General features: G+C 41.1%; 1 protein-coding gene across 1 annotated transcript in view; it reads left to right on the top strand.

Annotated features, from left to right (window-relative positions):
* Positions 1–24,666, top strand: part of LOC309557987 (prolyl endopeptidase FAP-like) — a 163,115-nt gene that overhangs the window by 105,348 nt on the left and 33,101 nt on the right. Inside the window, exons 17-20 of the mRNA XM_082260894.1 lie at positions 4,380–4,427; positions 9,386–9,484; positions 9,941–10,010; positions 11,774–11,968. Coding sequence (XP_082117020.1) covers positions 4,380–4,427; positions 9,386–9,484; positions 9,941–10,010; positions 11,774–11,968 — 412 coding nt within the window. The remainder of the gene's footprint in view (positions 1–4,379; positions 4,428–9,385; positions 9,485–9,940; positions 10,011–11,773; positions 11,969–24,666) is intronic.

Raw genomic sequence — 24,666 nt, forward strand, 5'->3', positions numbered from 1 at the left:
CTCATGCAACCCCATACCATCAGAGATGCAGGCTTCTGAACTGAGCGCTGAGAACAACTTGGGTTGTCCTTGTCCTCTTTAGTCCGGATGAAATGGCGTCCCAGTTTTCCAAAAAGAACTTCACATTTTGATTCGTCTGACCACAGAACAGTTTTGCACTTTGCCACAGTCCATTTTAAATGAGCCTTGGCCCACAGAAAACGCCTGTGATTCTGGATCATGTTTAGATATGGCTTCTTTTTTGGCCTATAGAGTTTTAATGGCATGGTGGATTGTGTTCACCGACAATGTTTTCTGGAAGTATTCCTGAGTCCATGTTGTGATTTCCATTACAGTAGCATTCCTGTATGTGATGCAGTGCCGTCTTAGAGCCCGAAGATCACGGCATCCAGTATGGTTTTCCAGCCTTGACCCTTACGCACAGAGATTGTTCCAGATTCTCTGATCTTTGGATTATGCACTGTAGATGATGAGAACTTCAAACTATTTACAATTTTTCTCTGAGAAACTCCTTTCTGATATTGCTCCACTATTCTTCACCACAGCATTGGGGGAATTGGTGATCCTCTGCCCATCTTGACTTCTGAGAGACACTGCCACTCTGAGAGGCTCTTTTTATACCCAATCATGTTGTCAATTTGACCTAATAAGTTGAAAATTGGTCCTCCAGCTGTTCCTTATATGTACATTTAACTTTTCCGGCCTCTTATTGCTACCTGTCCCAACTTTTTTGGAATGTGTAGCTCTCATGAAATCCAAAATGAGCCAATATTTGGCATGACATTTCAAAATGTCTCACTTTCATCATTTGATATGTTATCTATATTATATTGTGAATAAAATATAAGTCTATGAGATTTGTAAATTAGTCCATTCCTTTTTTACTCACAATTTGTACAGTGTCCAAACTTTTTTGGAATTGGGTTATATATATATATATATATATATATATATATATATATATATATACGTGAGGAGTGTCTGTGATTTTCATCCTCAAACTATATCAACCCATATATACTATTATGAAGGTATTTTACCTGGTCTATAGGGAATGAGAATCCAATATATGTTGAAGGAGTGTAGTTACCGTATTTTCCGGCGTATAAGACGACTGGGCGTATAAGACGACCCCCCCAACTTTTCCAGTTAAAATATAGAATATGCATAAAACAGTGCAAGTGGATTAAACTTTTCCAAATTCACTCTAAAGCTGAAAGGAAGTATGAAACAATAAATCCATGGGAGCTGCCATGCTCCACAACCCCCCTCCTTGCATCCCAGTCCCCTCCACAGTACCCCTTCTTGTATCCCAATCCCCTCCACAGTCACCCTCCTTGTATCCAAGTCTCTTCTACAGTTGTCCCCCCTTACTTGCACATTACTCCCTTTCACAGTCCCCTTTACAGCCACCCCCCCCCCTTACCTTACACAGCAGATAGAGGATGCAGCATGTCCGAGTATAAGGCAGGAAGTGTCCAACTTTCCACTTAACAGGCAGATTGGTTGCTAGGACCGCCCCTAGCAACAGCAAATCACAGGCTTTTTAACTTAGACAGCGGTGGAGGTAGGGGCGGGGGAGCCTGGATGAGAGTTCTGTCAGCTTAGGCAGTCCGTGTGGCAGCATAGCTGAAGTGCTCTTACTTCCCCACCGCATATTCTCCAGTTCGGCTCCAGCATCCACCGTATAAGACGATACCCGGCGTATAAGACGACCCCCGACTTTTGAGAAGATTTTCCTGGGTTAAAAAGTCGTCTTATACGCCGGAAAATACGGTACAATGGGCACAAGGTGAATTTTATTTTAGATTATAACAGTGTATACCTATAGAGAGGGGGGGTTAATTTACTCTAGAATAAATTCATATAGCCCAAATGTCTCTATTATTATATAGATCTAAAGACTTGTTATACATACCTTAATGCTTTGCTGGACAGAAATCACTGCCCTACACATCAGCCTAAGCAAGGAAAAAACAGACCATCGTAGACTTATTACAAGTCCTAAGATCTGAAGCACCACGTGTGTACTTCTGTGAGACAAGCATAAATATAGGCAATAAGTTCTAACATCGCTGCGCATGTGCAAAAAGGGTGCATAACATGCACATAGGTAATCGCATCAAAAGATGGTAAGGTAAAAAAGGTTTTGGTGAGACTGTCAGCTATCGGCACATGCTGAGAATACAAGGCGGCGCTGACCGGTCTCTAGAACCCAATGAAAATAGGGGGGGAGGAACGTATATGGGACTATAATGGATCTGTTATCTATAGTATAGAGGTAAGCAACAACATAATAAAATACCAGACATAGTTTATTCTTCGGTAAAATCGTCAATACAAAAAACACATAACATGATTATAGCAGCATACAGACATTATGGTGACAGTGGTAAGTTAGGTGATTGCTTGTTCAATGAATTTGGCAGGGTAAGTCCTTGCTTCATCAGGAATTTAAGCAACTTTATTCACCCACTGAAAGGCCAAGATTTCATAGAAGCCAAACTTCACAAATGTATTCATTTTCCAAGATTAATTTGACCACAGGTTCCATCTCCCGTCGACAATCAACACCTCATAGCCAAATACCTCCGAGGAGGCCATGCCGGTCCTCCAGGGGGTGGCTCACAAGTGCAGGCTGGACCAGTCTCAGGTGGGACCCCACCACAGCAGGCAATAGGTGGATGCTATTTTCAGATTGTTGTCCAAAACTAGCCGCGAGTCGAGATGAAGCAAGGACTTACCCTGCGAAATGCATTGAACGAGCAATCACCTAACTTACCACTGTCACCATAATGTCTGTATGCTGCTATAATCATGTTATGTGCTTTTTGTATTGACGATTTTACCAAAAAATAAACCATGTCTGGTATTTTATTATGTTGTTGCTTACCTCTATACTATAGATAACAGATCCATTATAGTCCCATATACGTTCCTCCCCCCCTATTTTCATTGGGTTCTAGGACCAGTGGAATTTCCTTTTTCCTTATACATGAAACAGGGATGAGGATCTGTTATCAGGACACGGGTTAATTCATTTTAAACAATATATATATATATATATATATGTTTTTAAGGGGTTTTGAGTAAGAATATACAGATACAAGGAATAGACTCCAATGAGATTCTGGTCCCCTGTGTCTGCTCCCAGATATATGGGACATAAGTATGCCTCTGATCATAATGTATGTAAGTGATGACTCTGATAAATTCTGCATTATTATTTTTGTAAAATAATGTAAATTGTTGTTTCTTTACTTATGTGAAACTGACAATAGTATCTATTTAAGATTACCAGAATGTAATACACCTGCTGTTGGTCCTGAGGAAGCACTTTGCAAAACGCGTCGACCAGCAAAAGGATACAATACCTCAATCAATGGATTGATCATATATAGGTGTTTGCACAAAAAATAGTACAAGGATATTTTTGTCACATTTTTAATTGTGCATTTCTTTTATGTATAGACACCTTGTAGCGCCTGTCTTTTTAATGATGTATAATAAAAGATTTATTTTTAATATATAAAAAATCTGTCTCATGTTAGTGCCATTTAAATCCCCTACAAGCAGGACTATGTCCTGCAAACGCTTTGCACATAAACCAATATATTTAGATGTGACATGGGTAAAGGTCCTTTCCCCCTTTTTTCTCTATGCAATGTCTGCAATTGCACCAGTGTGAACCTAGCCTGAGTCAGTAACCCAAAACAAGTATGCAGATGAGGACCTCTGGCTGTGCTTTGATTTCTCTTATCTGCATTCAGACCAGGAACTAAAGCTGGCCATAGACAGGTCAAAATTTGAACCCTGTTAAAATGGCTGAATTCCGAACAGTGCATGGCCATCCCCATCTGACAGAAATCAATCAAACAAACAAGTTCTCAATCAGAAACTGTAGAAAACAGGATAGCAGTGGGAGCTGATGTCAGAATACTATTTCCTAGCATGGGGGGGGGGGGGATTGCTCTTTGCGCCTTGTTTGTTTGGATGGAGGAATCTGTTCATTTTTCTTCATTGCACCCGCTGGCAAAAATTAAAAGTGAACCATTTATAGACAGTTTTTTTAAAGTACCAAAGCAAAAAAAAGAGTTTTAGTTTTGGCTGATGACGAGGGATTGGAAGTGGAACCCCTGTGGGCTTTATATTGCTGTCTGTGTCTTCATTAGTGCGATTCATCCTCTCTATTTGTCCTGACCTAGTGTGAAACACTACTAAAAAAGGACATCAGATCTGATCTAATGATCTAATGAGATGAGAACTAATGATTAGTAATTTGAGTATAGTAAACCCAACCCTTGTTTTTATTATATAAAAGAAGAGGTGCAATTGTTGCCTATTACCACCAATCACTATTATTTTGTTTTATTTTACAGGTCCAGGGCTACCTATAACCACTATTCATAATGGCACCACTAATAAAGGTATTTATAATGATTTTTTGATCTAGTTACATTTGGAATTATTCAGCAAAAGATGTAGTAATCCATAACAGCTGATTTAGGCTCCATGCACACTAACGTTTTTTCCTGCTTCTAGAAGCTAAATAGTGTTATCCTATGTGTCCATGCACACTACTTTAGGCTATTAGCATTTTTTGAGCTTCGGCGTCTAGGAGCAGATAAAAATAGTTTTTGTAGAGTTTCATTCCAGCAGAAATGCTTCTAAACACTGCTAAACGCTCCTAAATGCTACTTATGGCATTTTTCAAGCTTTTTTTTTTTTTTTTTTAAAGGAACTGTAAAAATGTTAATAAAATGACAACTCTCCTTAACGCTCCTAAAAAGCTACTAAAACGCTACTACAAAAAGCTATTTTTTTATTCAGCATTGTTTCCAGTGTTTTTTTTAGCTTAAAAAAAAAACCGCTAGTGTGCAAACAGACTTAGGGGTCAATGCATGAATGTTTCATACAAGATTCATTCATACATACAAGATTCACTTAACTTTCACTAGGAGTTACACATTTTTTTATTTGGATTCTTATAAAGTTATGTGAGAACATTTTTAAAAAAGTGATAAAGATGTTCTGCAGTGCTACTTATTCCTATATATTTCCTGAGGCTGCTGCTATCACTAAATGTGTTCCCACATACAGTGCAATCAATAAAGAAAAAAGTTGCAAAAAGCTGGGCAGCGCTATCACAATATTTATAAATAGATCCCTTATCTTATATTAATCCCTTTTCTTTCGTAAATAGATCCATTTTCTTTAATTAATACAGAAAAGTGAAGTTACCATTGGCTAAACACTGCTTCCATTGGCAAAAACACTGCTTTTCCATTTTGTGATCTATTTCAAAACACATTAGGTGTCTGGATTGACCTCTCAATCAAGTAACATTTGCAAACCATCATCAACATCAGGATTTTCCCATTGTTCAATGGGATTTACAGATCAAAACAGTATACCTCATATTTGGACCACAATCACTGATGCATTTTCTACAAACAATTGCTTTGAGTGTCAAGAAGAGAGTCGGTTTTATCGTGCTGGGCTGGAATAAGTAAAGCTAGCCATACACAGCGAAAATTTGTCCAATTCCTTTTGCATAATCAGAAACTCATACTACTAGTGCACTGATAAACTAAGGTTTGGGCTAAATCCAGTTCACCCCCTGCTGGGATTCCCCACCCCACAGCCGCATGTAACAAAGGGACTGGTGACATCATTGACCTAATACAGCTACCTGGCTATATTTGGTCAATGACATTGTCCAAATATGGACATGTGGCTTAATTTGGATAATGGCATCAGCTAGCATCCCTACCCTTTTATTACGTATGGTTGCAAGGCAGGGAATTCCCTGGTTGCAGCTGATCATCCCAACAGCCTGCTATTATGTGACAGCTTCCTGCAGGTTTGGTCAAACTGGGTTCACAAGTCTGCACCATGCTCCACAAAACTCTATTTTTACAGTATCTCACAAAAGTGAGTACATCCCTCAATTTTTTGTAAACATTTTATTATATCTTTTCATGTGACAACACTGAAGAAATTACACTTTGCTACAATGTAAAGTAGTGAGTGTACAGCTTGTATAACAGTGTACATTTTCTGTCCCCTCACAATAACTCAACACACAGCCATTAATGTCTAAACCGCTGGCAAAAAAAGTGAGTACACCCCTAAGGCCCTTTTCACAAAGGCGGACCGTTCAGATCCGCCCGTCCGTTTTTTTGGCGGATCTGAACGGTCCCCCCATGCATTCCTATGGGGCAGCGGATGGCAGCGGAGACATGTCCGCTGACATCCGACCTGATCTGATCCGTCAAATCTGGACGGATGGAAACCCTATTTTCCATCCGTCCAGCGGATTGGATGGGATCGGATGAGAACGGACCGACGGTCCGTTCCCATCCGATTTCCCCCATAGAGATGCATGGGGAACTTACAGCTGTGTCTCCGCACACAGCGCAGAGACACAGCTGCCCTCCTGCTGCTCAGCGGGGGAACGGCGGCTCGATCCCCCGCTGAGAAAAACGGAATCCGTCCGACAGACGGATAGTGTGAAAGGGGCCTTAGTCAAAATGTCCAAATATTGTGTTGTGTAATTTCACAATGTGACCAGCAGATGTCTCCTTTGTAATCATCATAGATGCCCTTCTGTGGATTTAAAACATAGCAAGTTCAAATCCTGTATACTGTATATAGAACTGGTTCTCTCAATTATTTGTAAATTTGCACAGTGCTAAATCAATGTCGATATTGCTTTTAAAGTTGACTGCCAAAAATTGTGGGAACTTAAAGTGTACTGTATGTCAAGCCAAAAACGTTTTGTTCTGCTTTTGGAAAGAGTGCATCATGGCAGCCCACACTGAGTTGTGACTCCTCCCTCACAACCTGATAGGATTGGTTAGCTATACAGTTTTGAAGGAGAGACCCCACAGCATTTTCTTTTTTGAAGATGCGTCAGGAAAGGAAAATTACGGAAAGGTGAGTATACAATTTTCCGTTTTCTGATTTTGGATAGAGTGGGGAAGGATTAAATCTCTTTTTAGATTTGTACTGCTATTTTGATTTCTCCTTACATCCTGTCGTACTGTCAGCTAGGGATGAGCCAAACATACTTGGGTTTGGTTCGAGGCATGTTTGTCAAACTAAAGTTTGGATGCCTAATCTGAACCCCATCAAAGTCAACGGGATATGAATTTTAGAAATCAGTTATGACCATTTCCTAGGCTAATGGGCAACATGTTTTCAAACAAATGGCTTGAGGGACTGGGCACTGCCCTGGGTAACATGCACCAATACAAAAAATCAGTTTGGCAGACAGCAGTGGTTTCAATAATTCCTTGAAGTGTTACTAAACCCACAATAGTAAAATAAGTCTGTATATGCAGTAAAACATGCTTGTTATACCCACAGTGGAACCTAAGTGGTTAATCCTCTGCATTGGGTAAAAAGGCTGTTTGATTCTGTCTTCACTGATCTCCCCTTCTTTTACTGTCCTCAATCCGTCTGCTGATAGAACAGAGCCCTAGGAGGCACTCTGCACATGCACAGTTTGGTGTGTATTGCTAGAGAGTTTTTTTTTTCTGGGAGGGCGCATGTGATCAGCACAGGGCAAATCAGCACTGTCCAGACAGAGGGTCAGGGGTCATGCAGCCTCATAGAACAGTCAGAGGAAAATGGAAAACTCCTTCTACAAGCTTTAACTAGTGCTCAACCAGACACTGATAGAAGTCACAAGACTGCTATATACTGCTGATGAGGAAAGGTATTTAGCAGTTTATATTTATTAAAATAATTGCATTTCCATGTTCTGTGTACTGTGGGGGACCAGATATAGTGAATGCAGGCTCCTGGGTTTAGTAACACTTAAGGGCAACAATAAAAATGCAAAATTAATTTAAACAGTAACTCCAGTTTTGTGGGAAAAAATATTGCAAATAAAAAAAATAATATCACATATACAATTGTGACACAAGCCATATTGTAATTTATTTCTATTAAAAATGACCTTTTATTTTTAATCTGCAGTTCTGTAAATTTCTGTAAAAATAAATGCAATATGGCAACCTGGAGGCATTCCTTACACAGTTGGTGTACGGAACACCCCCAGAGATGTCATTTCCTGCTTGTGCGATTGGCTCACTGGTTTTCCCAGGAGTCTGCACTAAGATACAAGCCAGATTTTAGGCACCACCTGCAACAAAAAGGTCAGTTTTGATGATGCTCCTAAGGGGTTAACCACTTCTAAATGAATGCAGACCCTGACACTCTTCTCATTAGGTGCCCATCAGCTGATCAAAAATGAAAAAAGTCACTCCCGTTCAGAATCGGTCCTTCACAAGACATGATCTAGCAAAGAGCTAGGTAGGACTCTGCAACAAAGTTTGTTAAAATCCTTGCAATGTGCATACTGTAGATAACCCGGAGGGTTTCTCTTTAAAACAAAATTTCTAGAGAGTGCCCTGAACCTGCCTGTGAAGTGGCACATCTGTATGATATATATGACCTAAGGCCTCTTGCACACGATACTCCTTTTTGAGCATCTCCTTTTGGCCTCTTGCACACAATATTCCTGTTTGAGCATCTACTTTTTTCCAGACCTTTTTTCTTGTATGTATTTGAGAGTATTTGAGAGTATTCGCGTGTATTCTCGTGTATTCGCGTGTATTCGCGAGTATTGAGGCTTAAATTACGGACCAAAAATGCAGATTTTTCTATTTTGTTCTTACTGAAGAATGCACAGCGCTTGTTTAAGCGCCTGTGTGCATAGGCACATTACAATTAATGGGCTGTATTTTAGCTCAAAAAGCTGTACTGAGCATTTTTAAGCCGCAAGATGCCCAAACAGGAGTATCGTGTGCAAGAGGCCTAATACTGCAAAACTGACAAAAAAAAATGCTGCTTCAATAGCTGGTAAATGATAGCTTCTGGCTTGTTGTGTGTTGATTCACCTTAAAACATATACCAGACCCTTGGGCCAGTATGGTATGGATGTCAAGGATGATTTAAAAAAAAAGCAAAAAAAGTATGGGGTCTTCCCTAAACTCCATACCAGATGCTTTGGGTCTGATATAAATTTCAAGTAGAACTCCCCCCCTCCCCCCCAAAAAAAAAAAAAAAAAACAAGAAAAAAATGTGCCCCTCGCCACCCCAAATCCATACCAGACATACCATATCCTGGCACATGCTCTCAACTTGAACTCCCCAAGAAAAGCACCCTGTCCCCATGTTGATGAGAGCCCCAACATAGTTTTCCCACAACCTTAGTTTATTGGAATCTGGAAATACCCTTTAAAAATGTAAAAGATTAAGGGGTACTCATTTACAAAAAGAAATGTGTAAGTAGTAAATAAAGACATTAAATCTGTGATTATAGACAGCAAGATGAGTATCATTTATTCACATATTGTAATATATTATGTTATAGAACTCAAGGTGCTAGAAGCCAACAGCAAACTGGAAGAGCAACTTCGAACAGTACGAATGCCTGAACAGAAACTTGGGAATTTTAAAAGGAATGGAATGAGTATGATATTTTTTCTGTTATATTTGTATTGTTCACCTTCCCTGTTGTCAGGGCAATAGAGCTAATGACCTTTAAATAGAAGCACAAAAAATGTATTTTTCAATGCCTTTGTTATTGTGTTAGGCAAAACATGTAGTGAATGGGCTCAATTTTATAAATGAAAATAAAGACAGTTATGGGTCTAATGGTGGCCATACATGGGATGATTTTATACAAATAGTGCTATCAATTGATTGAGAAAAGTATGACTGGATGATTGGAAGTTTGATAAGATTGTTCAATGTGCCATACATTTAACAGCCATAGCAATCTATTTATTCTCCTACAGTTAGCCTTTTCCATCCAGGATACTTGGGATAATTTCAGTGAAATTGGTTGTTTTTTTCTCATTGACGTTACATATTTGGATCTGTTTGATGTCTATCTAAATTACCCTGTATTTTTTATTTTTTCCAGCATTCTGGTACAAGATGACTCTTCCACCATACTTTGATAAGTCAAAGAAATACCCTCTCCTCGTTTATGTGTATGTCATTCAGATATTATACTGTAATATAGCAGCAAGATGAGAGCTTTGCTTATAAGGAGCTTGTTAGAATAGAAAAAAGGGAGCTACCATTAATGCTATTAGCCCCTGGGTTGCTATTCTTATACTTGATTTAACACCTTCCCACCTGTAATCTATATATACTGACAAAAAAGGAACACTTTTTAATCAGAGTATAGCATCAAGTCAAGTAAACTCCTGGGATATTGATTTGGTCAGTTAAGTAGCAGAGGGGGTTGTTAATCAGTTTCAGCTGCTTTGGTGGTAATGAATTTAACAACAGGTGCACTAGATGGGCAACAATGAGGCAACCTCCAAAACAAGAATGGTTTTACAGTAGTAGGCCACTGACATTTTTTCCCTACTCATCTTTTCTGACTGTTTTTCACCAGTTTTTAATTTGGCTAGGGTCAGTGTCACTACTGGTAGCATGGGGCGATACCTGGACAGGCAGTCAAACTCCTCCAGAATGACACATCAATACATGCCACTGCCAGAAGGTTTGCTGCATCTCGCAGCACAGTCTCAAGAGCATGGAGGATATTCCAAGAGACAGGCAGTTACTCTAGGAGAGCTGGAACCAGAAAGACTTCATGAGGGTGGCCTGAGGGCCCAACATCCTCTAGTGGGCCCTGTGCCCACTGCCTGGCATCGTGGAGCTTGATTGGCATTTGACATTGAACACCAGAATTGGCAGGTCCGCCACTGGCGCCCTGTGCTTTTCACAGATGAGAGCAGGTAGTAAGCAAAATCAATGTGTGGTTTTCAGTATGGCACCCCAATCCACCTGGATCAGTCAGTAGGTACTTTTGCTTTTTTGGTAAAGCCTCCATTGTGAAACATATTGTAGGTTGGGGGTGTATGCATTAGTTAGTAAATTTAAGCCTAGTACACACAATGAGATTATTGGAGAAATGATCGTCCCTTTTATTTATTTATTTATTTTTTGCATGCTAGTCATCAGATCAAAAATGAAGAGGCTATTTAAGTACGAATAAAAATTCAGAAGTGATATTATGTATTGTAGTGTATTTGTATTGTATTTTCAGACGAAAACTGTACTGATTAAACAATAACCGTAGGATCTGGTAATATACGAGAAACATTTTCATGTTATTCCCTTCGGAAAATTTTGGACGAAAGCTGTGTACTAAGGATCAGATTATCGTACAATCACTTGGAAAGCAGTACGTTTTGTACGATTTTATGATCAGGTGTACCGGCCTTTAGTACGTTTTCTTGAACTCTACCTTCAACTTCTTGATCAATAATGAACGACGAATGATGAAGGAGCCACATCCTACAGGTTTTCATACTTTCACATCTTTCACTGTAATAAAGCCCCTGCCCTCGCAGAGTTTATATTTCCTACACATGTAGATATATAGGCAGCTCAAGATATGAAATGAGGCTTCTTTTTTCTAATTCCCTGATCTTGGTCATCTCTAGAGAAATGATCATTATTAGCCCATTTGTAATATATACTGTAACTCTGGAACAAGTTTTCCTGAGGGATAAAGATGAATGAATTCAAAGGTACAGATAACAACAGCAAAGGATGTTCCCAATCATCCTATATTTGCTTTCAGCGTAATTTGACAACAATGGTCAACATGTAAAGGATCAACAGCATTCATCATATACAGTATACTGTATGGTACAAAGTGTTGGTTTTACAATTCTTTTATATTATTTTTAACCATGTGATGCAAACTGGAATTCCTTTTTAACATATCTTTAAGGTATGGTGGACCCTGCAGCCAGGAAGTAACAGCTGCATTTGCATTTGGCTGGAGGACCTATCTCTCAGGATCCGAGGACATTGTGGTTGTATCAGTAGATGGCAGAGGGACAGCTTACCAAGGGGATAATTTTATGCACGCCGTATATAAAAGACTGGGAACACTGGAGGTTGAGGATCAGATATTTGCTGTAAGGTGAGTTTATATTTTTATTGTGATGATTTTATACTATGCAGTTTCCAATCCATGTTATCAGAGAGTTAATTGTGTAGAGATAAGCAAAATCGAGAGAGATTTTGCATCTCACAATTTTGACATGGTTGATGGGAAAGGTGGAGCAATGTGGTTTTTTAAGGGAAGAACAGACTTGGCCACTCCAGATCTGTTCTTCTATTTCTGTGCCAGAAAATAGGCCCTCGTTAACCTCATATTTTGCATTTCACAAACATTTTTCACAAAAAAAACAACAACTCAATGAGTAAAACTGTGTGCAGAATCTGATAATTTCACAGATCCAGAATAATATTCTTCCTATATTAAAATTATCTTTATTACCTTGCTGGGCATCCAATTTCAAAATTATGGTAATTAAAGTGGTATTAAACCCAAAAGCAAACATTTATCATAGTGCAGCTTACCGATCCTTAGATGTGATGGCTGCATTCGTTTTCTTTTTTAGGCTTTATTTCCTTTATTTTTACCTGGTGATATGGCCAGTAAGGCTGGCCATACATGTTCAAATTTCTTGTACAATTTTCCTTTAGGTTTAACAAAAACCATATAAAATTAGTTTAAACCTAAACAACATGTTCAATTGTATACAATTAGGCAGGCCCTTGCATTATATAGTTGAAGGAAAATCTGCAGAAAAGTGTGCAGGAAATTGTATAATGTATGTTCAGCCTAAGTCTGTTTTTTTTTTTCAACAGAACAAGCTATCCTGCAAATGTATTAGTTAAAAGTGTGGAGGCAAGACATTTACAATTGATAAAAGTGCTTACAATGATCATCTTTTATTTATTCATATAAAACCTTTATCCCAAAAGAAAAAAACATTTACTTGTGTAACTGCAATGTGAGCTGGAGTTGGCTTCAATTTGTTAGTGTATCTATAGTTAATCTGCTAGGACATCTAACGATCCCCAGCATTCCAATTCTTCCAAATGGTGTACAATAAGGTTCCCTGTGCAGGCCACTCAAGTTCCACTACATCATTACCAACTCATCTGTTTTTATAGACCTGGCTTTGTGCACAAGGGCACAGTCATGCTGAAACAGAATAACGCCCTCCTCGAACTGTTACCACAAGTACAGAAGCACAAGTATTTTTATTTGTTTATGTACTGTATGAATATTGAGATTACCTAGTTACAAGACCATGCCACCAAGGAGGCCAGTTGAGCCAGCTACCCCAGGCGGAACTTATGAAGGCATAATTGGGGGGTAAAGGTATTGAGGCTGGAGTGTCCACACTGGAAGCTCTACCCTAACTGCATATTTAGTTATGTGTATGTTCAGCCCCTGGGTTATCAGTATTTAAGGTGCAGATGGCCACCTGCATCACAACAACCAATGATGCTGTGTGGCCCAGCTGCTTGCATCCTAGCAACCAAAAACACTGTACAACCTGGCTGCCGGCATTCTAACAACCAAGGACTTCATGGCAAAAAGTAATCGCTCCAGGCAGCACCAAGTCCCCAGCATGGCTCTACATAGTTATGTGCTGATTTTTTACCTCTGATAACAGTAACATAAAATATTGTAATTTGGAGGTTTGTCCACATATTTTAAGCTGGCCATACATTATACAATTTTTAATTCAATTTCATTTAGATTTACCTTCAACTACGTAGTGCAAGGGTCTGCCTGATTGTGTACAAATTTAAAGTGTTTAGGTTAGACCTAATATTATATGGTTTTGGTAAATCTAAAGGAAACTTGTACAAGGTATGGCCAGGCTTATCTATATGGTGTACTTTGGTGCCCCAGCACAAGCTTTAATTGTGATATGGGGCTTAATATATTAAAGTGTTACTAGTAATGAATGTTACTCTACAGTCATGAATTTAAAAATGATTACTTTCTAGCGTTAGGCTTTATCTAACAGATAAAAAGGAGGTCTCAGCTATATAAAGGGATAAATATATGTGGATGCCACACGCAACCATGTGTCTCATGTGATCCGAATCGAATGTGTTTAGATATCAACACTAAATGTTTGCACTGGTGGTCAAAGTTATTTAGAGGTCCGCAAGGCCTTTAAAAGCAAAGCATCCTATGAGAGGACTGGACTTACTCTTGGCAGTGGACACCCCATGATGTAAACCAAGCAGCCAAGCAGCAACTCTTTCTCTATAATTTTTTAATATTGACACTTTCACTTCCTGGGGGAGTTGTGGAGCACTGAGTTGTGACATTTGAGACTCACAGTGCTCCTTTCACTAATATATACTGTATATCGTATATACGATATATATATATATATATATATATATGTACAGTATCTCACAAAAGTGAGTACACCCCTCACATTTTTGTAAATATTTCATTATATCTTTTCATGTGACAACACTGAAGAAATGACACTTTGCTACAATGTAACGTAGTGAGTGTACAGCTTGTATAACAGTGTAAATTTGCTGTTCCCTCAAAATAACTCAACACACAGTCATTAATGTCTAAACCGCTGGCAACAAAAGTGAGTACACCCATCAGGGCCCAAAGTGTCAATATTTTGTGTGGTCACCATTATTTTCCAGCACTGCCTTAACCCTCTTGGGCATGAAGTTCAACAGAGCTTCACAGGTTACCACTTGTGATGATGACATCACAGAGCTGGTGGATGATAGAGACCTTGCGCTCCTCCACCTTCCATTTGAGGTTGCCCCACAGATGCTCAATAGGGTTTAGGTCTGGAGACATGCTTGGTCAGTCCATCACCTTTACCCTTAGCTTCTTTAGCAAGGCAGTGGTCTTCTTGGAGGTGTGTGTTGGGGTTGTTATCATGTTGGAATACTGTCCTGAAGCCCAGGCTCCAAAGGAAGGGGATCATGCTCTGCTTCAGTATGTCACAGTACATGTTGGCATTCATGGTTCCCTCAATGAACTGTAGCTCTCCAGTACCGGCAGCACTCATGCAGCCCCAGACCATGACCCTCCCACCACCATGCTTGACTGTAGGCAAGGCACGCTTGTCTTTGTACTCCTCACCTGGTTGCCGCCACACATGCTTGACACCATCTGAACCAAATAAGTTTAACTTGGTTGCATCAGACCACAGGACATGGTTCCAGTAACCCATGTCCTTAGTCTGCTTGTCTTCAGCAAACTGTTTGCAGGCTTTCTTGTGCATCATCTTTAGAAGAGGCTTCCTTCTGGGTCGACAGCCATGCAGACCAATTTGATGCAGTGTGACCCCCCACCCCTTCAACCTCTGCAGCAATGCTGGCAGCACTCAGACATCTATCTCCCAAAGACAACCTTTGGATATGACGCTGAGCACGTGCACTCAACTGCTTTGGTCAACCATGGCGAGGCCTGTTCTGAGTAGAACCTGTCCTGTTAAACTGCTGTATGGTCTTGGCCATCATGCTGCAGCTCAGTTTCAGGTTCTTGGCATTCTTCCTATAGCCTAGGCCATCTTCATGTAGAGCAACAATTTTTTTTTTTTTCAGATCCTCAGAGAGTTCTTTTCCATGAGGTGCCGTGTTGAGCCTCCAGTGACCAGTATGAGAGTGATAACACCAAATTTAACACACCTGCTCCCCATTCACACCTGAGACCTTGTAACACTAACGAGTCACATGACATCGGGGAGGAAAAATGGCCTATTGGGCCCAATTTGAGGTTGAGGGGTGTACTCACTTTTGTTGCCAGCGGTTTTGACATTAATGGCTGTGTGTTGAGTAATTTTGAGGGGACAGCAAATTTACACTGTTATACAAGCTGTACACTCACTACTTTACATTGTAGCAAAGTGTCATTTCTTCAGTGTTTTCACATGAAAAGATAGAATAAAATATTTACAAAAATGTGAGGGATGTACTCACTTGTGTGGGATACTGTATATATATTTACTGTATATACAGTATAAACAAACTGAAGAATAAAATCCAAAGTCCTTAAATGGGTATTTCCAGGTCATGTGGTAAGTTGGTTAGACACAATCCTTTTATCACAGGGAGGGTGTGAGGGGTCCTGGCCGTAGCACCTGATTTCCACCACCACTTTGTGCTCCCCCCCCTATTCTTAAAACTCACCAGAGGATGGTGAATCAAGATCCTTCAAGGAATTCCACCACTAGATTCCAACATTGGACACTGGACCACTTTTCCTCTATTAGCTGTACAATCTGTTATACATTTGGCAGTGTTGAGTAGGTCTTTCAGTTCCGGTTCTTGACTATATGAAATACCATTTGCAGCACTTAGTGCTAGGCTAAACAAGTCCGTCCTCCTCTGCAGACTGCACTTCTCCCCCTTCCCCAGGGAAGGGGGAGAAGTGCAGTCTGCAGAGGAGGACGGACTTGTTTAGCCTAGCACTAAGTGCTGCAAATGGTATTTCATATAGTCAAGAACCGGAACTGAAAGACCTACTCAACACTGCCAAATGTATAACAGATTGTACAGCTAATAGAGGAAAAGTGGTCCAGTGTCCAATGTTGGAATCTAGTGGTGGAATTCCTTGAAGGATCTTGATTCACCATCCTCTGGTGAGTTTTAAGAATAGGGGGGGGAGCACAAAGTGGTGGTGGAAATCAGGTGCTACGGCCAGGACCCCTCACACCCTCCCTGTGATAAAAGGATTGTGTCTAACCAACTTACCACATGACCTGGAAATACCCATTTAAGGACTTTGGATTTTATTCTTCAGTTTGTTTATTTAGCGCTGCTAGTGTTTGAATTTATTATTTTGCCTTTTAATATTATCGGACACCTTTTTGTAGTTGATCATATCTTTTATAGCAGCTGCTTTGACGTCAAGTCGTTATTATTGATTTTATTCTTGTGCCTTCTTATTTATTTTAGCGCAGGGTGAGTGTATTTATAGGATTTAATTTTCATATATTTATCACTCCTTACTGTATATACAGTATAACCGAAAAAAAAATGCTAGTATGTGCGAAATTTTAAAGCTGTTATAGAGAACAATACTATTTTTTTTAAAGTATTATATTAAAGGTAACATCTGCAAGAGAATAAAAACACTTGCTAATCATTCTGGTTGTCCGGTATGGATTAAAAGTAGGTTCTTGAAGAATCTCAAATATTCTAGGCTGTCAAACTTCATTATCCTGGATTTAGGCTGAGGTTTCCTGATTTATATCAGATAGCAGCTGAGCTGGGAAGGGGACATTGGAGAAGGTGGGAAAGATTATGGAGCATATCCCAGGACTTAGACATATTTCCGAACTTTATACCACTTTACTCCAACAGGGCCCTTTCTGTAATATACTGTTTTAATGAATGGAATGTAAAATCATTTTCATAGGCTTAATAGGTTATAAAGCCAACCAGCTGGCAAAGAAATTAGGAATGTAATAATATCAGTATGAACAAAGGCAGTGTTTAAGGAAGTGTGGCATCTGCAGTGGTGGTACACATAAGGAAGTGATGTACACAGTAGGGCTCTGTTACATGCACACGAGATTAATACTGGCCTCACAGGGCAATTTTCAGGTAATTCCAACCAGCTTCTCATTGAAAGAATGCTGAAAGAGTTGAATGCAACCTAACACCAATAGTTTCTATTTACATAGAAAAATGATCTAAAGAGTAAGTTGTAGGCTGCCTTGACCTGTTACAAGGTTTTTACGTTTAAAGGCTGCATAAAAGTAGTCGAAAATTGCCTGGAAATTGCTGAGTGTATGGCAGGAATTATGGGTGAAATTTTCACTTAAATGGCGAGGCTGAGCCGCGCTCTGTGTGTCTATAGACATACAGAGCTGGTTTGCTATGGGGGCACTCAGTAGGGAAGGGCACCGAGCAGGTAAGTATAACATGTTTGGTATTTTTTAAAAATAAAAAATGTTCCTTTACAATCACTTTAAAGTGTATTTTCCACTTTTACACTCAAATTTGAGAGACCCCCAACTATATATTTGTTATGTGTTTCCAATCACCTAACCCATGAATTTTTTTTTATTAAAAACATATTTCTTACCTTTTTAGTTTTTTTTTTTAGAACATGTTTATACAGAGAAAAAGTTTTTTTTTTTTTTTTTTAAGTGTATTAACATACATTGAAGGGAAACTGGAGGAGTGCCTAAAATCTAAAGTAGCTGTGCATGATAACCAATCTACTTCTATCCCTCATTTTAAAAGTGTAACTGAATAAGCTGAAGCCAGAAGATGACTGGTTGCCATGTTTTGTCAAAAAAAAGTTCCTTTACAATCACTTTAAAGTGTATTTTTCACTTTTGCACTCAAATTTGAGAGACCCCCAACTATATATTTGTCATGTGTTTCTAATCAGCTAACCCATGATTTCTTTTTTTTATTAAAAACATATTTCTTACCTTTCTAGTTGTTTTTTTTACAGGTTTATACAGAGAAAAAGTTTTTTTTTTTTTTTTTTAAAGTGTATTAACATACATTGAAGGGAAACTGGAGGAGTGCCTAAAATGTAAAGTAGTTGTGCATGACAACCAATCCACTTCTATCCCTCATTTTAAAAGCGTAACTGAATAGGCTGAAGCCAGAAGATGACTGGTTGCCATGCACAACTGCTCCAGATTCTGTTTGCTCCAGTTTTGATCATTTCCCCCATTGTACCTACCAAACCTTGATATCTTTAACTCGTTGTCAGGACAGACAGTGTGTGCATGTAATATACAACTGATAATGAGACCTGCCAGTCTGGGCAGAATTTTTTAAGGTAAACATAATTCCCCAACCTAATCATTTATAGAAAGTAACGGTAGGTAGAATTTTTTAGTAAGTAAAAAGAGTAAGCTGCAATTTGAAAAAAAAAAAAAAAAAATAAGCTATGTGAATGGGAACATGTAACAGATATAAAGGAGGTGTTTCCTAATTTAGCAGCAAAGGTGGAAATGCACTAAGATGGAGTCAGAAGATTTCAGATTTTAACTGAAATCTCAGCCAGCAGCACATAAGACATGTTGCATTGACTGTATCAAGTACTGTCCTTTCTGTTGATTTTATTTTTTAAGTTTTGGCTACACTTCTGTACTCATGTGGCTCACCCTGTAAGTAAATGTGTTTTCTGTCAGTGTAAGTTAGCAATCATCCAGTTACCTGGTATGTTACATATTACCATAGTCGAGGCATTAACCACTTAAGGACCGGAAGGTTTTACCCCCTTAATGACCAGGCCATTTTTTGCAATGCGGCACTGCGTTACTTTAACTGACAATTGCACGGTTGTGCGACACTGTACACAAATAAAATTAATGTCCTTTTTATCCCACAAAGAGAGCTTTCTTATTGTGGTATTTGATCACCTCTTCAGTTTTTATTTTTGCGCTATAAACAAAAAAAAAAGCGACGATTTAAAAAAAAGCAACAATTTTGAAAAAACAAACAAACATATTTTTTACTTTCTGCTATAAAACATTCCCAGTAAATATAAAAATTTATTTTTAGATTAAAAATATTTTTCATCAATTTAGGCCAATATGTATTCTGCTACATATTTTTGGTAAAGAAAATCCCAATAAGTGTATACTGGTTGGTTTGCCCAAAAGTTATCACATCTATAAACTAGGGGAAAGGTTTATGTCATTTTTATTTTATTTTATTTTTTTACTAGTAATGGCGGTGATCAGCGATTTTTAGTGGGACTGCGATATTGTGACAGATAGATCAGACACCTAACTGACACTTTTGAGGGGACCAGTGACATTTACTATCAGTGCTAAAAATATGCACTGTTACTGTACTAATGACACTGGCAGGAAAGGGGTTAACACCAGGGGCGATCAAAGGGTTAAATGTGTTCCTAGCGGATGCTTTCTAACTGTGTGGGGGATGTACTTACTGGATGAACACAGAGACCCGTGTTCCTAAATAGGAGAAACACAGGATCCCTGTGTTCATCACCAGTGTTGGTCATCTTACTTTAAAAAAGTAATTAGTCACAGTTACAAATTACTTCTCCCAAAAAGTAATTGAGTTACTGACTCAGTTACCACATTGAAAAAGTAATTAGTTACTCAGCAAAGTAACTGTGACTTTTTTTTACTATTCTATAATGCAATTACGTTCTATGAGATCTTTAATAGTGGTGGTGGTGTGGCACACTGTAGGGGTCTGAGTCCTCCTAACTGTGACTAACTGTATTTTGTTTTGTTTTTTGGTACCTGCTGCCTGAAATGGTGGTGGCAGTGTGGCACACTGGTACTGGGACAGTAGAGCAGGGTCCCCATAGATCCCACTTTAGAGCAGGCCAGGGTCATCATCAATCCCCCTTTAGAGCAGGGTCCCCCAAAGATCCCCTTTAGAGCAGGCCATGCTCCCCATAGATCCCCTATTAGGGAGGGGTCCCCATAGATCCCGTTTAGAGCAGGGTCCCCATAGATCTATGGGGACCCTGCTCTAAAGGGGGATCTATGGGGGCCCTTCTCTAAAGGGGGATCTATGGGGACCCTGCTCTAAAGGGGGATTTATGAGGACCCTGCTCTCAAGGGAGATATATGAGGAACCCTTTATAAGGGGGATCTATGGGAACCCTTCTCTAAAGGGGGATCTATGGGGACCCTGCTCTAAAGGGGGATCTATGGGGACCCTGCTCTAAAGGGGGATTTATGAGGACCCTGCTATCAAGGGGGATATATGAGGAACCCTTTATAATTGGGATCTATGGGAACCCTTCTCTAAAGGGGGATCTATGGGGACCCTGCTCTAAAGGGGGATCTATGGGGACCCTGCTCTAAAGGGGGATCTATGGGGACCCTGCTCTAAAGTGGGATATATGGGGGGACCCTGCTCCAAAGGGGGATCTATAGGGCCCCAGTGCCTGTTCTAAAGGGGATCTAGGGGGACTGAGTTCTAAAGGAGATCTATAAGGGACCCTGCTCTAAAGGGGGATCTATGGCACAGATTCCTCTTTAGAACAGGGTCGCCATAGATCCATCTTTAGAGCAGGCCAGCGTCCCCAAAGGTCCCCCATAGATTCCACTTTAGAGAAGGCCAGGCAGGGTCCCCCATATATCCATCTTTAGAGAAGGCAAGGCAGGGTCCCCCATATATCCCACTTTAGAGAAGGCAAGGCAGGGTCCCCCCATATATCCCACTTTAGAGAAGGCAAGGCAGGGTCCCCCATATATCCCACTTTAGAGCAGGCCAGGCAGGGTCCCCCATATATCCCACTTTAGAGCAGACAAGGCAGAGTCCCCCATATATCCCACTTTAGAGAAGGCAAGGCAGGGTCCCCCATATATCCCACTTTAGAGCAGGCCAGGCAGGGTCCCCCATATATCCCACTTTAGAGCAGGCCAGGCAGGGTCCCCCATATATCCATCTTTAGAGCAGGCCAGGCAGGGTCCCCCATATATCCATCTTTAGAGAAGGCAAGGCAGGGTCCCCCATATATCCCACTTTAGAGCAGACAAGGCAGAGTCCCCCATATATCCCACTTTAGAGCAGGCAAGGCAGGGTCCCCCATATATCCCACTTTAGAGCAGACAAGGCAGAGTCCCCCATATATCCCACTTTAGAGAAGGCAAGGCAGGGTCCCCCATATATCCCACTTTAGAGCAGGCCAGGCAGAGTCCCCCATATATCCCACTTTAGAGAAGGCAAGGCAGGGTCCCCCATATATCCCACTTTAGAGCAGGCCAGGCAGGGTCCCCCATATATCCCACTTTAGAGAAGGCAAGGCAGGGTCCCCCATATATCCCACTTTAGAGCAGGCCAGGCAGGGTCCCCCATATATCCCACTTTAGAGAAGGCAAGGCAGGGTCCCCCATATATCCCACTTTAGAGCAGGCCAGGCAGGGTCCCCCATATATCCCACTTTAGAGCAGGCCAGGCAGGGTCCCCCATATATCCATCTTTAGAGCAGGCCAGGCAGGGTCCCCCATATATCCATCTTTAGAGAAGGCAAGGCAGGGTCCCCCATATATCCCACTTTAGAGCAGACAAGGCAGAGTCCCCCATATATCCCACTTTAGAGCAGGCAAGGCAGGGTCCCCCATATATCCCACTTTAGAGCAGACAAGGCAGAGTCCCCCATATATCCCACTTTAGAGAAGGCAAGGCAGGGTCCCCCATATATCCCACTTTAGAGCAGGCCAGGCAGAGTCCCCCATATATCCCACTTTAGAGAAGGCAAGGCAGGGTCCCCCATATATCCCACTTTAGAGCAGGCCAGGCAGGGTCCCCCATATATCCCACTTTAGAGAAGGCAAGGCAGGGTCCCCCATATATCCCACTTTAGAGCAGGCCAGGCAGAGTCCCCCATATATCCCACTTTAGAGAAGGCAAGGCAGAGTCCCCCATATATCCCACTTTAGAGAAGGCAAGGCAGGGTCCCCCATATATCCCACTTTAGAGCAGGCCACGCAGAGTCCCCCATATATCCCACTTTAGAGAAGGCAAGGAAGGGTCCCCCATATATCCCACTTTAGAGCAGGCCAGGCAGGGTCCCCCATATATCCCACTTTAGAGAAGGCAAGGCAGGGTCCGCCATATATCCCACTTTAGAGCAGGCCAGGCAGGGTCCCCCATATATCCCACTTTAGAGAAGGCAAGGCAGGGTCCCCCATATATCCCACTTTAGAGCAGGCCAGGCAGGGTCCCCCATATATCCCACTTTAGAGCAGACAAGGCAGAGTCCCCCATATATCCCACTTTAGAGAAGGCAAGGCAGGGTCCCCCATATATCCCACTTTAGAGCAGGCAAGGCAGGGTCCCCCATATATCCATCTTTAGAGAAGGCAAGGCAGGGTCCCCCATATATCTTACTTTAGAGCAGACAAGGCAGAGTCCCCCATATATCCCACTTTAGAGAAGGCACGGCAGGGTCCCCCATATATCCCACTTTAGAGAAGGCCAGGCAGGGTCCCCCATATATCCCACTTTAGAGAAGGCCAGGCAGGGTCCCCCATATATCCCACTTTAGAGAAGGCCAGGCAGGGTCCCCCCATATATCCCACTTTAGAGCAGGCAAGGCAGAGTCCCCCAAAGATCTCCTTTTATGATCATTTTTAAAGTTCTGGTTTTGCTGTTATAGGAGGACAGGACACACACTCAAAGTGCAGAATGAGTTGACCTACATCTCTCATGGAAGCTGGGACCCGGGCAGGCTGGACACACTGAGCAATGCTGAGACTGGCGGCGGGCAGCAGGTTAGAGGAAGAACTTGGAAGTTGCTTCCGTTCTTCCTTCAGAGCGGAGGACTCAGTGCCTGGGGGGCAGGGCAACCAATGCGCAAGGTGCAACTTGAGCAGTAGTGCACCTGATTGGCTAGGATACCAGCGGCGGCACGGTCCTACCAACCGACCTTGTCTGCGTCTCCTCCTCTTCTCTTCCTGTACCGCAGACAGTGGTCATAGAGGAGAGGGGGAATTAGAATTACATCTACTGCCATCTAGTGGCAGTAGATGTAATTGCGGTAATGCAGCCGAAAGTAACAGCAGCGGCATTACAGGGAGGGAACGAGTAATCAGATAGATTACTCGTTACCCTCAAAAGTAACTGCGCTAAATAACGCCGTTTACTTAAACGCAGTTACTACCATCACTGTTCATCACTGACAGAACAGCGGTGTGCCATGTTTACTTCGGCAGACTGCCATTCTGTCTCCATGGGGAACGATCACAGGTGCCCAGCGGACATCGCGTCCGCTGGACCCACTGATTGACTCCCCCTCTAGTCAATCTGCGCATGCGTGCGCGCCCCCACTCATTGCTACATGAAACTACGTACAGGTATGTAATTTCGCATAACAGAGCCGACCAGCCGCAGTATAACTACGGCGGCTGGTCGGCAAGTGGTTAAATAAATCTATGGTTTTCACGTGTGATAAAAAAACATATCTGTTTCAAACTTAGCACCGGTGAATAGAGCATTGTTTTCCATGCCAGTCTTCTCAAATAGGCAGTAACGTCATACAAAGTAACCCTGCTTTCATCACTTGGTGGTTAATGATCCTAGATGACACAGAATTACTCTTCATGGAATGAACACTGAAGCTTTAGGTCTACTGAATGGTATAAAACACATGGAAACGATTGAAAGGAATAGATTACAGAGCTGGAATGTGAAGTTTACAGAATAGAAAGATGGCTGAATTTAATTGAAAGTAACATTTTACAAAACTTACAAAGCAATATATTTCTGTATACTGTACAGTACATAAAGTGTACATTACTCTTTAAGTAAATCTGCTCTCCATTGTGCATAAAAATAATGTCCCAAACTCACACTACCTGCGTTTGGGACATTACATCTGTGCACTACTGTATGCTAATAGCAATGCATAGCTGCGTACAGCCATCTTCACCTATTTATACATTATATTACCAAAAGTATTTGGACACCTGCCTTTACGCACACAGGAAATTTCATGGCATCCCAGTTTTAGTCCATAAGGTTCAATATTGAATTGGCCCATCCTTTACAGCCATAACAGCTTCAATTCTTCTGGGAAGGCTGACTACAAAGTTTAGGAGTTTGTCTATGGGAATATTTTACCATTCATCCAGAAGCGCATTTGTGGGGTCAGGCACTGATGTTGGACAAGAAGGCCTGGCTCACAGTCTGCGCTCTAATTCATCCTAAAGGTGTTCTATTGGGTTGAGGTCCAGACTCTGCGCAGGCCAGTCAAGTTCCTCCAACCCAAACACGCTCATCCATGTCTTTAGGTACCTTGAAGGGAACTCTTAAGGCATCAGCATAACAAAACATTTTGGCCAATTTCATGCTCCCAAC

This window comes from Pelophylax lessonae (assembly GCF_965119305.1).
Source record: "Pelophylax lessonae genome assembly, chromosome: 6".
NCBI lineage: Eukaryota > Metazoa > Chordata > Amphibia > Anura > Ranidae > Pelophylax > Pelophylax lessonae.